We start from the raw sequence: 13,928 nt of genomic DNA, 5'->3' as shown, positions 1-13,928 counted from the left end.
CAACATTTCCTTTCCTGCCCTTCCTGCCCTCCCAGAACACAGATATCAGTGTGGGGTGATGGCTCTAGTTCCTCCATCCCAACTAAACATAACAGCAGAGGCTTGTTTTGACTTAAGACACATTGATTGGTTACAGAACAGAGAACTGTGGCAATGTTCCACATGGCACATGTACAACTGATGTATTCCCGTCTTATAGACCTTTTCATTCTAAAGGGCATCTAGATCTTAGGCATGCCTCCCCATCCCCTCTACACAATTGTTGGCTGCAAGAACAAAAGGTGTGCCTTCTAGAGGTGGGGAGAATACCATGCAAGCGTTATGAGTCCTGATCTAAGTTGCAGAAAATCACACCCACCCATGATACTTCTCCTAAGCCTTCACACCCCCAGCCCTTATCTTTATCTTATCTTTCTTTAAGTCTTGTTTCATCTTCTTGGATGCTCACCAGATTTCTATGGGTTCCCCATTTATTTCTGAGATTCATCTTCTTGACTGCCACTGCTTCTGTCGGTGATATCCACAAGGGTGTTTTTCTTTCCAGAATATCTCTGTATTTCCTCCATACATTGTACAGGCTTCTTCTTATTACATGATTGAAGAAGGCCTTATGTGTTTTTGCTTTGCCATGGGGGAGAAATTTGATTCAGCTCACATTTAAAAGTGGGTCTATCAAATTTGCACTTTCCAAAACAATATGAGAACCAAAACAGCATGCAAAAGTATGTTTATTAGGAGAAATTTGAAATGAAATGCTAAAAAAAATTCATTAGCATTTTTAAAAGGAAATTGCTACAGAAATGTGGAGAACTGAATTTAAAAGCTCATCCAGACTTCTGCTTGTTCCACTGTTCCCCGCCCCCCAGGAAAGTCTACTCTCTAGTACTGAATCAGAGCAAACATCAATCGGGTTTTTCATGAATTTACATTTGCTCTGAATGAGTGCCAAAGAGCAGGTTTTCCCTGGGAAAGGAGTGGAAGAAGTGGAAAACTGCTCGCACCCATGCTTTCTAGGTGTGGGATTGTGGAAGTGGGGATGAGCCCTAAGACTGGAAAAGCCGAGGACTAAGAGAACTGAAATTGACAAATTTTTCCATCCCTAGTGTGGATGAAGAGCCATGCTGGGGACTTAGGGGAGCTCAAAGGGAAGAAACAGGGTTCATCACATCACTAGATCTCTCAGGTCAGAGAGAGGAATAGGGAAGTCCTGACTTGGTGGTGACAGTCACCAGCAGACTGTCAATGATTGGTTGTTACCCTGATGAAGAAGGTGCATAGGAGGCTGCCAACCAATGGAGAGGCCAGTCTAGGAGCCAGTCAAGGCTTGAGGAATAAGTAAAGGAGTTGGAAAGGCACAGAGAGGGGTGTTCTGCTGCTCGCTGGAAGGTGTGGAAGGCAAGTATCGTAGGTCCCAAGTTCTGGTGCTTTTGAGGTGCCAACATCTTGCAGCAGAAGCCCTTTGAGATAGCAAAGATCACTTCAGGAGGCAACAGTTGGGAAGCACTCAAAATATTCAAAGTTTCTCCTTGCCTTTAGGGCATCCCAGGACACAATGGCTTGCCGGGACTGCCTGGGCCGGTGGGAGACTTGGTAGGTACAGGACTGCAGTGTCCGCCTTTTCCTGCCCTCGCTCAGGCCTGTGCTTAGTGCTGCCCCCTTTTGCTCAGCTCTTCCCCAAGCCTCCTCCATCACCCCACCAAGGAGAAGTGCAGAAGAGGTGCAAACTAGAAGCTATGTTTTTATCAAAAGCAGCGACCAGGAGGCTGCTGGAGGGAATCTGTTAGGTGTTTATGCTGCTTTTGGCACAATTCCCTAGAAGCTCATGGCTCCGATAAAAAAGAAAAGGAAGATGGCTCTGTTTTATCTATGCATTTTTCTCTCTCTTTCCTCCTTTCCATCTCCCCATTGCAGGGACCACTGGCTGCTGAGAGCATGGCTGTCCTCAAGGTAAGGCAAAAAGGACCTCTGGCTGGCTTTTGCTCCGGTGTGAGTGACAGAATGTGAGATGGCAGCAAAAGCTGTCCTCTCAAGAAACGGTTAGAAAATCACCTGCCCAAGGTGTTTCTGTGTTTGGATGGAGGGCTGGACTGCAGCAGTGATTCAGTAAGCCATGGTCTGTGGGGCATTCTTCAGGTGATCCTAGAGACTATGATAAAATAATTTTTGAGATTTTAATTATTTATTGTATTTGTTTATGTTTTTTATTTTATGTCTTTATTTTATTTTATTTTGAGTGCCACCCTGGGCAACTTTCCAAGGAAGGGTGGCATAATAACAATAACAACAGCAGTGGCAACGGCAACAACAATAATAATGGAAAATATCAGAATCACTTGCCACAGCAAATGGTGACAAACTGCAGCAGAATTGTGCTGAGCGCACAGAGCAACAGGGAAAACGAGGCAATTATTAGGAAGGCGTTGCCACATTTGCAGATGCTTCATCTTACTGAGATGCTAGTCAGTGAAAGTGCTTCTGTAACAAACCCCAGTGCAGAAATGACACAGACTGTCCTGCCAGTATCCTTCTCACCAGAGCTGGCAGGATTCCTCCACTCCTCGTTACTTGTGCATCATTCACAATACAAATAGTACATCATTTAATACAAATGTTGACAATTAATGTTGGAAAGGCAGCAGGCAGTGCTGGAATATTCTGCTTCTCAGCCTCTTTTTCTTCTTCCCTTGCCAGAACATTTGTGGAGACTGTGCTAACATACAAGCTTCCCAAGTCCCCGGCGCAACCAAAGGCGAAAAGGGTGACCAAGGCATGCCGGGAGCCCCTGGCATAGATAATTGTGCACGGGTGAGTAGCCAGTCAGGCTTTGGTCACATCCAGATTCCTGTAGCTAGGCCTGAAGAGCACTGTAAATCAGACTGTGAAATCAGTGACCTTGCAATAGCATGAGTCTATAACAGCCCATTCTGCCAAGATGATGTGACACATTTGTGAATCTTAGTAAGTGATGGGAAGTGCTAAAAACTCAGGACACATGAACATTTGAGAGCCATTTTTAAATATATATATATATATATATATCATTATGTTTATTGATTATAAAACAATTCTGAAGGCATGAAACACACATATATCCAATACAAAAATTTCATCTCAGAATGTAATATACAAATGTGTAATATGGTTCACCGTCAAAATAATTCTGCCAAATCTTTCACAACAAATCATTACAAGATCTGTCCATCCAGAGTTTCCACCTCTGTTATTTCTTTCCCAATAATTATATTGATCACTGCCCAGACTTTATTTTTCCATTATCTAACCACTAGAGTTTCTTCCTTTTTTCTGTCTACTGGCAATTCTTAACATTTTGGGAGGTGATATATGTTAAATGTGATAAATTCAGGGTGGTGTTTTTTTGTTTGTTTTTTACTGTCGGAGAGCTCAAATATCAGAAAGTGACTTTTTTCTCAATGTAATGAAATCCTGCCCTCATTCCCATAATAAACCAGTAAATGTTGACAAAGAGTGCAGGAGAGCCCCAAAATATGCTTGCAGAGGGAAATGCTTTCTGGTGCTATCTTGCTCAATCTCAACAAATCACAGAAATGCCTTTGGTCAACGTGCCAACATATAGTCCTATGATGAGTCCCGGTTTTATATACAGAAGGGGGTTGTGACTGTGTGGTCAAGTGGCCCCCTTACCCCACCCCCACCTATGCTTTGGACTTCCTGTTTGCATGAGAGCTACACAGATAGAGCTCACTGCATCAGTCATGGGATTCAGGTTGACACATGTTGGGCTCCACCTGTAGGGGTCCCTATGGAAGTGATAGGCCCAACACAAGGACATTGGGCATGACCAAGAGTAGGGCAATCATACATATTTTGCCTTATTTGCCAGCCCCTTTCCAGGCATGACCCAGAACTGACATAAGCAGCTCCAACAGCTGGGTTTTCTTAGATTATACCTATCAAATGCCACTCATGGTCCAAGACTGATGCCTTAGCATCCACTGAAATAGTGCAATGGATTCTGCGGTGCACTAATCAGGTCACCCACTGCTTCATTGGCATCCCTTGAAAATATGGCTGCTCACGTGTTTCTGGCAAGTGCTGAGCTGTAATGCTAAGTCGTACTACAAACTCTGGCTAAGAAATTAAATTTCTGCATCTCTTCTGCTTTCAGTGCTTTGCTCTTTACCCCAGAGCAGAAGAGGCTCGGGTGAGTAAAACTCTTGGCTGAGTATCTATGGAGAGGGAATCATGGAAAAGATAAAAGCCTAAAATATGCTGTGAGTTAATTAATCAATAGTACCTTTCTTCCACCCAGTGGTATGCAAAAAGTATCCTCATCAGCACATGCTATTTGCACTAAGGGTTCATCATCAGCCAAGTGAGGGAGACCAAGTTTTGTGTCCTCTTGATCATCATGTTCTCACTAGCAGTGCTGTACAGGTATATATATGCCTGCAGCAAAATGCCAGTCTATACTGATACAGTTTGAGACCCTTTTGCTCTATACTATCCTTGATCCAAGACACTTCACTCTTCAGCTCAAGTTGCTGAGACTTCAGGTTCAGCAAAGCTTAGGGGAAGCTTAGGGGATTCTGAAGATATGTGTATTTCACATCATTCCTTGATCTCCAAAGGTACCTTGAGTAGATTATTATGGTGAGCTAAAATCCGACGATAATTCCAGAAAGTCAGTTGTTGTGCCTTCCACGGGTGAAATACCATGGCAGAACCATGGCTTGGCATAAATGTGGAAGGATGCAGGTTCCTCTGAGGAGGAGATTGCAGCTACCCTTGCCCTCCATGGTTGTTTTACTGCTAAGTCATGGCCTGGACAGACCATGAGCTGTAGCTAAGAATAAACCTATGAAGAGAGCTTAACCACAAGCCCAGGTTTGGGTAGTTCAGTGTGGTGCAGTAGCAAAAATAATTGCGTAGCAAGGTCCCAGACCATCCCAGGATGTTGGAATAAAGACACATGAAACAGTATTTTGGGTTAATGGGTGAAAAAGGCCACAACTTTATTGGTTACAGAATGTGAGTGCTATTGCCTTAGGCATTGGAAACCACACGACTATATCTGACTCCTGCCCATCCGCAGGAAGTCTTGGAAGGGTTAACCACCAGTAGGGGGAGGCCTGTTGATGCACATCAACTAGAAACTCCCCCAGGGTCACTGCTAGGGGTCATGCCATGGCCCTAGCCCCCCCCCCCCCCGTCTGGGGTTTCGGACAAAGACCACGCCCCTCGGATTCCTTTAATGGAATACCCTTGAAAAGGGGGTGAGTCCTTGGCTGCGGGCAGTTTAAATAGCCCACGCCACGCCCCCAGACCGTCCGGATTGGTCAGCCAGGGATGATACGGCCGAGGACCCCCCAATGGTGCAGGGGCTATCCCGCTCCATGCGCATGGTTAGGTCTTGCTCCCAGCCCGCAACGTCATTTCCCTGGGAACCGGAAATGGCTCTGTGGAGGAGAAAACCAGGCCAGTGAAGGAAATTCATCCAGTTAACAAGCAGAATCGAAGGCAGTATTATTGTATCTGAATAGTATACAGCACAAATAATTAAGGGATGGGTGGAATCAATAAAAAGTATCTAACCACAAAAATATCTAAGCAAGCACACCAAACCAGATGGATTGTCTCTCCTCTGGGCGCCAAGGGGAGGGGCTGTCAAATAGCAAATGCAGCTTGGAACAGTGCGGTTGGGCAGTTTTAACTGGGTATTGGGCAGTTTTAACTGGGTATTGTTGAAAATAAGAGATCACCATGGCCCTGTTCTGTGATCCTGTTCAGAATCAAGGACCTTTGCAACTTTATTTGTCATTTTAAAAAAATGGTGGAGATGCAATGATATATTACCCACTTTAGAATGAGTCTAAATATAGAAGTATTTTGTCTGTAGTCAACAGTGCATGCAAATAGGCAGCCCGAAACAGCTGCTACACTGATTTAATTTTCTATGGGACTGTGGGTTCTGGAAAATGTAAGTTCCCTAGCCCAGTGCCAGTTCACTGATCTGTTCTGATGTGAATTCTGGCATTCAAGTTGGGTCTTGTTCCAAAGGGAAATGGATCCAAAAGTCTGAGTTGGCTCCTCCTTGAGGCTGCAACCCTATATGCACTTAGCCTGGAAGAAGTCCCATTGAACTCAGTGGAACTTACTTCTGGGTGAACATGCCTAGGATTGAACTGTAAATTATGCAATCTTAGGTCTGGCAATGACCAATTTTACTGCATGGTCATCATTGCTCAGTTTACTGAGATTTCTCTCTAGAAGCTGTTTTCTTGAAATAAGTCCAAATAGATGTTCATTGGTGGTGGGGTTGTGTGAAAATCCAGGACTATTGGACTAAAGCAACTAGCATAAACAGAGAGCTCATTCTCATGACCTATGTCTTAAATATTTTTTCTTTCTGTTTGTCTATTTAAAAAAATCTGGAAGAGGACAAAGAGCACATCAGGAAATTTTTACCAGTTGAATCACAACTACCAGAACTGCAAACAGCAAAATGTCTTGTGGCACCTTAAAGAATACAGTATCAAATTTAATTATGGCACAAGGTTTCATAGACCATGGGATTGAGCCATAATCCTGAACTGGTAAACATATATATCACATGACAGGGGAAGGAATGAGTAGGAGTGAATTCAGAGGGAAATGAAATGCAAGAACAACAAAGATTGACAATTATCTGAAAGCAAAATAGTTACAGTGACTGATTAACAAGGTGGGACCACTGCCTTCTTAACTGGACAATGTAACTATTTTGTTTTCAGGTAATTGCATCCTTTGTTACTCCCACTTTATTTTCCTCTGAACTCATTCCTGTGCTTTTTCACTCACTCATATTTGCATGTATATACGATTGCCAATTCAGGCTTACACTTAGTGCAATGGATGGAATGTGGTCTTCAGAAGCCATTTATTCATAATAAATTTGTTAGCTCTTAAAGTGCCACGTAACACTTTGTTGTTCTTCCTTCAACAGACCAGCATGGCCATCCTTCTGGTAATTGCAAGGATCACGTTAGCTTGTAAATTGAAGGCTGATGGAAGTCCTCCTCCAGTAGATGCCATTTTTTGTTTGGAAACTGCTGGCATCCTTTAACTGATTAGAAAGGTTGGGATTGACTCAATGCATCTTGTCTTTCCTTCCAGGGCGATAGCAGCAATGACCAAGATTGTGCTGGAGGTCCCGGCCATCCTGGAATCCCTGGATTACCTGGAGAGAGGGGGGAACAGGTAATGTCACCCGATGCTTGATGTTTTAATTATGTTTTTAGATATGCTGTAAGCCACCCAGAGTGGCTGGGGAAACCCAGCCAGATGGGTGGGGTATAAATAAATTATTATTATTACTATTAAGACACCAAGAAGCCACAATGCTGCCACAGTATCTTGAGTTTAGGAATTATAATTTTCTCTTTGCTTCTCCTTCTGTGCAGGGCCTACCAGGCCCAAGAGGACCTCCTGGACCAATTGTGAGTACATCAGCTTCTGCTTTTTTGTTTCCATTTCAATAAAGATTTTTAGCTGCCCTTCTGGTGCCTGTGCACCATTCACAATTTGCAACAATTTAAAATCACAATGCAAATGCTTTTGTTTCCTCCCTCAAGCCTTTGCAGCATCCTTTTCACCACAAGCTGAAACCTGTCCAAAGAGTCACAGAGAGAAAATGCATTTAAATATAACCTTCCTCTTTTGTGCCTGGTCCATGGTGTATATTTGGCCTTTTACATCCAGGCTGTGAGCAACTGCTCATTGTGTTTAATGCAAGTTCCGACTAAAAGGGCTCAAATTGCATTGGGGAGAAGGAAGGGATAGGCAGGTCTCTGTACTCTAAGGTAGCCTTGCTTTGGGGAAATACGGCGATGGATTCATTTGGAAAGGTGAGTCCATCGCATTGGTGCTGCGATGGGAGAAATTAAGTCCTGCTTGTATCAGGAAAGCCCTGTCCATTCAAGCCAAATCTCTGCTTTCAGTTTCCTCCGTCTTCACCCACCTTCCCTAGCCTAGCCAATGTGATTGCCAAGGTATGATTTCACTGTTTCTTCCCATAGGGCCCCCCAGGTTTTCCTGGAACGCCTGGCGCACCTGGATTACCTGTAAGAACCCAGTGTAGCACGTGCTATGTGCAGTCCTTTGTCGCCGCCGCTTGTTTGGCTTCTCACCCCTCCTCTTCCTCCCTCCTACTCCAGGCTCTGTATCTAATAGCACAGCCAACCTCCCATGCACACTTGGTCACATGATCTAACCCCTGCCCCCATATAGTCAAGTTGCTTGATAAAGGCCCATCTTCTGTAGATGTGGATCAGCAGGACTGGAAGGCTCTCCAACCTTTTGGCAACATGGGAATCATCTAATCTGGGATTCATCCTTGCCTCCAAACTGGTTAATCAGGGTCATTCTGTGGTCTTCCCTCAGCCCCATACAAGCATATTCTAAAACCTTCCTGAGTTTCAGCTGTGAAGGGACATCTTCACCTCTACCAAATGCTGAGAAACCTTGACAGATCTAGTCACATTTCTGCCCACAAAGATTACGCATAGAATAGATTCCCACAGTTAACTTTTCTCTCAGTGCATAGCTTGTCCAACAATTGTTGGCTGTTCATTGTGAGTTGAATCCCTTCAGATGAAGTGGTTCCACTTGACTGTGAACCCATGGTGGATAAACGCTGGAAAAATGTCAAGGTACAAGAAATGAGATTCCAACTGAACATACGCAAAAACTTCCTGACAGTAAGAGCTGTTCAACAGTGGAATGGTCTCCCTCAGGAGGTTGTGGACTCTCCTTCCTTGGAGGTTTTTAAGCAGAGGTTGGATGGCCATCTGTCATGGATACTTTTGCTGAGATTCCTGCATCGCAGGTGGTTGGGCTAGATGACTCTTGGGTCCCTTCCAACTCTAAGATTCTATGATTCCACTCCAAAATGAAACCGCCTTCCTTCTGTGTCGTGTATGCAAATTGTGTTTCTGGTTCTTGAAATCCTCATTCCACCCTCACCTGACCACCACCACCACCATTGTTAATTCCTTAATCTCATCCCTCAGCACCTCATCCCACTAATGGCACTGTAACTCCCACAGTCTGTGTGATTAATTGCTATGCGGTGTGGCCCTGTGCTGGTGTCAACAGTGTGTCCAGTGAAAACCATCACTGCCCAGCACCGCCATGTAACCCGAACTAACCCCACATTGTTAGCAGCACCAGGGGAGCCTCCCCACTCTTGTGGGTCACATGACAATGAATAGAGAAGTCATTCTCATATTCCATGTTGTGTAGCTCTGTCAGTTAGATACAACACCCAGTTAAGGGCTGCTTGTGACACAGTGCCTTCTGAATAAAAGGTAACTGCTGGAGTGACTCCCATTGACCAGATAAATGAGCTGATGAGTTGTATGTACAGCCAGCTGCTGCTCCTGACAATCCTGTAAACTGAAAATGATACTCCATTTGCTAAATATTCCACTGAAAGTTGCTAGCAAGGATGGATGAATGAGTTGTAATCTCTGGAGAATTCTGCCTGCGTCTTGGAATTTCTGTTCAGAAGTGAAGCCCAGGTTTACTCCGTTCACCTTCAGTCTCTCCAGATCTTAAATGGAATAGGATGGACTCTGGCTGAAACCCTTCTCTCCCCAGTGGCTTATAAGGGAAATAGTAACCCCTCCATCCCACAGGCGTTGTCAGGAGGTGCCCATGTTTCTCATGCATTTTCCCATCACTTTCCTTATTGCAAAAAGTCTGGCCTTTGAGGGAAGCCTGTTTGCTGCACAAGAGCTCCAAATTAAGTTAGATTGCACAACCCAAATTTGCTAGTGTGTGGCGGAATCCCTCCTCAAAGCAGAAACAGTCTAGAAGTTCCCTAGAACACATCCACTGACTAGAGTTATTTCCACAGGCTCAAAATGAATTTCCTAATAAATGATCTCCTGTGCCATTTGGGGTTTTCCTCTTCTTTGTGCTCTGGCTTTTTGTGTCGGGATACTTCTTATGCTGGGGCTGCAAAAATGGGCCCACCTTTCAGCCTGTCTTACAGTTCACTTCCTTGGCTGCTTTGAGAGACTGCTTCCTCCTGTTTCTTGAGCATCATGTGTGGTGATGGTTGCCCACTGCTAGTGGTGGAGGGAGCACAGCAGCTGAAAGCAGGAGAAGGAAGAGTTATTGAGTTACATCACGGAGGGACAAGGTGGGGGCCTGGTTTTTTCCACCCACTTTATTTTCTTTGGAGGTGCAGCTGTTAAAGAAGATTATCTGAATGACTTTAGATATCCAGAATATTTAAAATGAAAGCACCACAAAAAATAGAAGGCAAATTTCCTGCAAGCAACTACTTGTAAGAATTCTGGCAAGACTCTCATAAGGAATGGGGAAACAATCCCCCCCACACACACACTATTCAATTTTGGGGCACAATTCAACAAACGTTAATCAGTATCCACAGGGATTTAATTCATCACACAAATATCAACCTGATCCCATGCTTGCTTACACAAAAGTAACCCTCACTGAGTTCATTAAGATTCAGGACTAAAGCATAGGGTTGCAAACTAAGATTGATTTTGTTTTTACCTCAGTGGAATTTAATCAAAACAACTTGGGCTGGATTGTGTCCTCCTCCTGAACCTATTGGATGATACCATGGTTGGAGACTGGGATTCGATTTAAGCAGATTTTTGTAGCTCTTGCAGAGGTAGTTTTAAAAAATACCAAAAAATGGGATAAGATGAAGATACTGATTTCTCTAGGATCCTCAAAATGGAAATGCTGGAAATGTGACAGGTCAACCAAACTGTTGCTGAGAATCGCAGGTGGGGAGGATGCTATTGCACTCATGTTTAGCTTGCCGGTTTCTCACAGGCATCTGGTTGGCTACCGTGCAAACCGGATGCTGGACCTGATGGACCATTAGCCTGTTCCAGCAGGCTCTTTTTGCATGTTTGTGTTATTAAAGCTTCTCCAGCTGTTTTACTGTGCAACACACACTACTGTGCACATTCATCAAATTGTCCAAGATGCCTTTTGCAGAACACATAGAAATCCAATCAGTTGACTCTTTTGCCATGATATCATTTCTGGAAGAATTTTTTTGTGGGAAGGGTTGGGGGTGTTCATAGCACTTTCCCTTTGAAAGAGTATCAAGGTAAGCCCTGTCACTTGGACTTGAAGGTAGGTGTGTGTGTTTTCATGTGTGTGTATGAAAATTCTGTCATACAGATAACACACAGATCATGCAGCAAGGTTCTCCTTGACTGGCCCTTTTCTTGATCAGCATCTTCAGATGTGGGAAGAAATACTGTTATAAGCACTGCCGTTCCAAAACTTTGTTCAATGCATTATCAATAATATCTTATTGGTCCAGTTTCTTAAAAGAAGAGCCATCTGTGGAGAACTGAATGCCAAACAATCTTAACAAGAGGTAAAGCTTTCCAAGCAACAGTAGCCAGATGAAGGTGGTATTTGATTGCCTCGAGGCCACTCAATACTTGTGTCTCCGGGCTCTCATTTCTGCAATCCTCCATTCATCCCCACCCTGCTATATGGCTTAGAGCACCCTCCCATCCACCCACACCAAATGCAATTAAATGAAAATGGGACAAACAATGTGAAACACCCCTTTTTTGTACTTCTTCCCAAAGGGTCTCCAAGGTGAACGTGGATCACCTGGGCCCCCTGGATCCAAGGGAGAATCGGTGAGTAATGGATCCTGCTTCTAAACTCCAGAAGAGCTATAAAACATGCAAGGGGCTTGTCGATCTAGACTAGTCCTCCCTCCCCAACCTGGTGCCCTTCACATTTTTTTGACTACAAGTCCCATCAGCCCCAGCCAGCATGGCCGTAGTAGTCCAAAATATCTGGCGAAGGTCTAGAGCACCTTTCAACTAGATGTCTTAGATGGATTGTTGTTGTTGTTTAGTCGCTTAGTTGTGTCCGACTCTTCGTGACCCCATGCACCAGAGCACGCCAGGCACTCCTGTCTTCCACTCTTAGATGAATAGGTGCTGTTAACCCTAGTTGAGATCCTCTTTGTGTGATCATGGGTCTGAGTGGCTGAAGCAAATAGTAGCAGGTGGTTTTAGCAGGAAACTCAGTTACTAAGACAACCAGAGACATTTTTAGTGCATATGATGGACAATCCAATATTTTGATGACTATTTTCTCTCAATGAATGGAACCATAACTCTGTTATCAAAGGTGATGCCCTCTATATAGATTGTCTAGATCTGGAGAGATTTTCTTGACACTTACCCAAGACCAGCATCTTACCTTCTTCAGTAATAATTTCTAACAACAACCGTCTTTTGGGTAACTTACAATTATTAATGAAGATTAGAGGACACATTCATTTCTGACTTTTTAACATTCAGCCATGCTTTTTGGAATGGTTTTGCAACACAACAACAATGATCAGGGTCTTCAAGAATGAATGGAAGCAGTTTGTCTGGCACAGTGGTGGTTGTCTGAGACCACAAGACTATTGTGTGTTGATGCTTTTCCAACATCCTTTTCCACAGGGTCCTCCAGGTCAGCCTGGATATCCTGGCTCAATGGGTCCTCCTGGGCTACCTGTAAGTATGGCATGCAAAGGGAAGGATGGAATGGCAAATTAGGCAGGCAGAGAAAAGGTGGAGGGAGGATGGGAAAGGTTTGGCTCCCTTGCTGGGTGGGGAGGGCCTCAGGTGTGCCGCCACACAAAATCTATTTTGGTAGTGCAGGAAAAAACAGATATGACAGGTCAGCCAGGCCCACACGTCACAAAGCAGGAGTCCGCAGGAGAGCTGAAATGCCTCAGGCAAAAACAGGCTCAAGCACATTGTATTTAGTCAGTTTTTGCTATCCAAAATTCACTTTTATAAAAAAAAATTGCTTTTGAATAATTTTACAGCATACCCTGCTGAGGACCCTCTTCGATTTTTAAAGATTTAAGGTGTAAATTATCAAACATGTCAAGTTAATATTTAATGTTCTCCATAGTAAAAATACCCATGTTTGTTTTGTTTTAATTCAGAATTTGAAAATTCAAAATGTAAGGTTTAAAGTTCTGAATGTAATGGGGGGGGGGGTGGAGGAAAAAAATCACTGGAAAAGTTGACTGCCCTGCTCAATTAATCCAGTATCATGTGATGACAAGTCTTCTCCTTTCTCCTTACCTACCTAACCTACTACCAGGGTGCTAAAGGAGAACGAGGATACGTGGGGTCATCTGGAGAGAAAGGGGAATCGGTAAGCGCCTGTCTTCTCCTGCCTGAACATGCCTGCATGATCCTCAGAGGCCCTTCCTTGAGGTTAGGTGGATAATGACTGGAAGGTGAGCCTTTTCAGCTGGGGCACTGCGCTCTGGGACATGCTCACCAATGAGGCTCGCTTTGGTACCTACTCTTACATCCTTCTTGAACTTGGCAAATATCTTCCCCAACCTGGCCTCATTCCCCAGATTGTTACAGTATAAATGTCTCCTCTGTCTTCCCTTTGTTTCTTTAGGGTCCTCCAGGCTTGGATGGTCCTGCAGGGCCCCCTGGACCAGCGGTAAGCTCACAGCTGAGTTGTATGTATGCTCTGAAATAGCCAATCAAACTTTTATCAGTGGGCACCTGGTGTCACATACAGTGAGCCTGGACTTTTGCCAGCAAATGGTTAAATTGGACCACGTTAGAAAGAATTGTTGCTAATTAAATTTCAGTGGCACCTTGTGAAAGACCAAATTTCGCCCCCTCTTTCACCTTCTGATCTATTTACTACATCAGTAGTTCCTAGTTGGTGGTCTGTGGGGGGTCAGTGACACCATTCATATAATAAAAGCTACCATACAGATAACAATATTTTCAAAAGTAAGAATTGGCTTTTAAAAAGGAGTCCTCAGTACTTAGCTAATTGGGAACCACTGCATTGTGTCATAATTGCAATGCCCTGCGGTGACCAGAACCGATCATGCTGCCCTAAATCTGCCTCTG

At 44.0% G+C, this 13,928-nt stretch overlaps 2 protein-coding genes across 6 annotated transcripts in view; one reads left to right on the top strand and one right to left on the bottom strand.

The window, feature by feature from the left end:
- The window catches only part of TINAGL1 (tubulointerstitial nephritis antigen like 1), a 106,274-nt gene that overhangs the window by 6,336 nt on the left and 86,010 nt on the right, over positions 1–13,928 (bottom strand). The gene's annotated exons all lie outside the window — the stretch shown is intronic.
- The window catches only part of COL16A1 (collagen type XVI alpha 1 chain), a 142,777-nt gene that overhangs the window by 105,121 nt on the left and 23,728 nt on the right, over positions 1–13,928 (top strand). For 2 of the 5 annotated variants that reach the window (XM_081200003.1, XM_081200001.1), the window contains 11 exons: positions 1,537–1,590; positions 1,912–1,947; positions 2,692–2,805; positions 4,148–4,183; positions 7,135–7,218; positions 7,422–7,457; positions 8,037–8,081; positions 11,616–11,669; positions 12,492–12,545; positions 13,147–13,200; positions 13,459–13,503. In XM_081200003.1, coding sequence (XP_081056129.1) covers positions 1,537–1,590; positions 1,912–1,947; positions 2,692–2,805; positions 4,148–4,183; positions 7,135–7,218; positions 7,422–7,457; positions 8,037–8,081; positions 11,616–11,669; positions 12,492–12,545; positions 13,147–13,200; positions 13,459–13,503 — 612 coding nt within the window. The remainder of the gene's footprint in view (positions 1–1,536; positions 1,591–1,911; positions 1,948–2,691; positions 2,806–4,147; positions 4,184–7,134; positions 7,219–7,421; positions 7,458–8,036; positions 8,082–11,615; positions 11,670–12,491; positions 12,546–13,146; positions 13,201–13,458; positions 13,504–13,928) is intronic. The other 3 variants (XM_081200005.1, XM_081200004.1, XM_081200002.1) reach the window with 2 other exon arrangements.

This window comes from Podarcis bocagei, assembly GCF_964188305.1.
Source record: "Podarcis bocagei genome assembly, chromosome: 7".
NCBI lineage: Eukaryota > Metazoa > Chordata > Lepidosauria > Squamata > Lacertidae > Podarcis > Podarcis bocagei.
The sequence above is the reverse complement of the archived record's forward strand: the minus strand, read 5'-3'. Positions and strand labels throughout refer to the sequence as shown.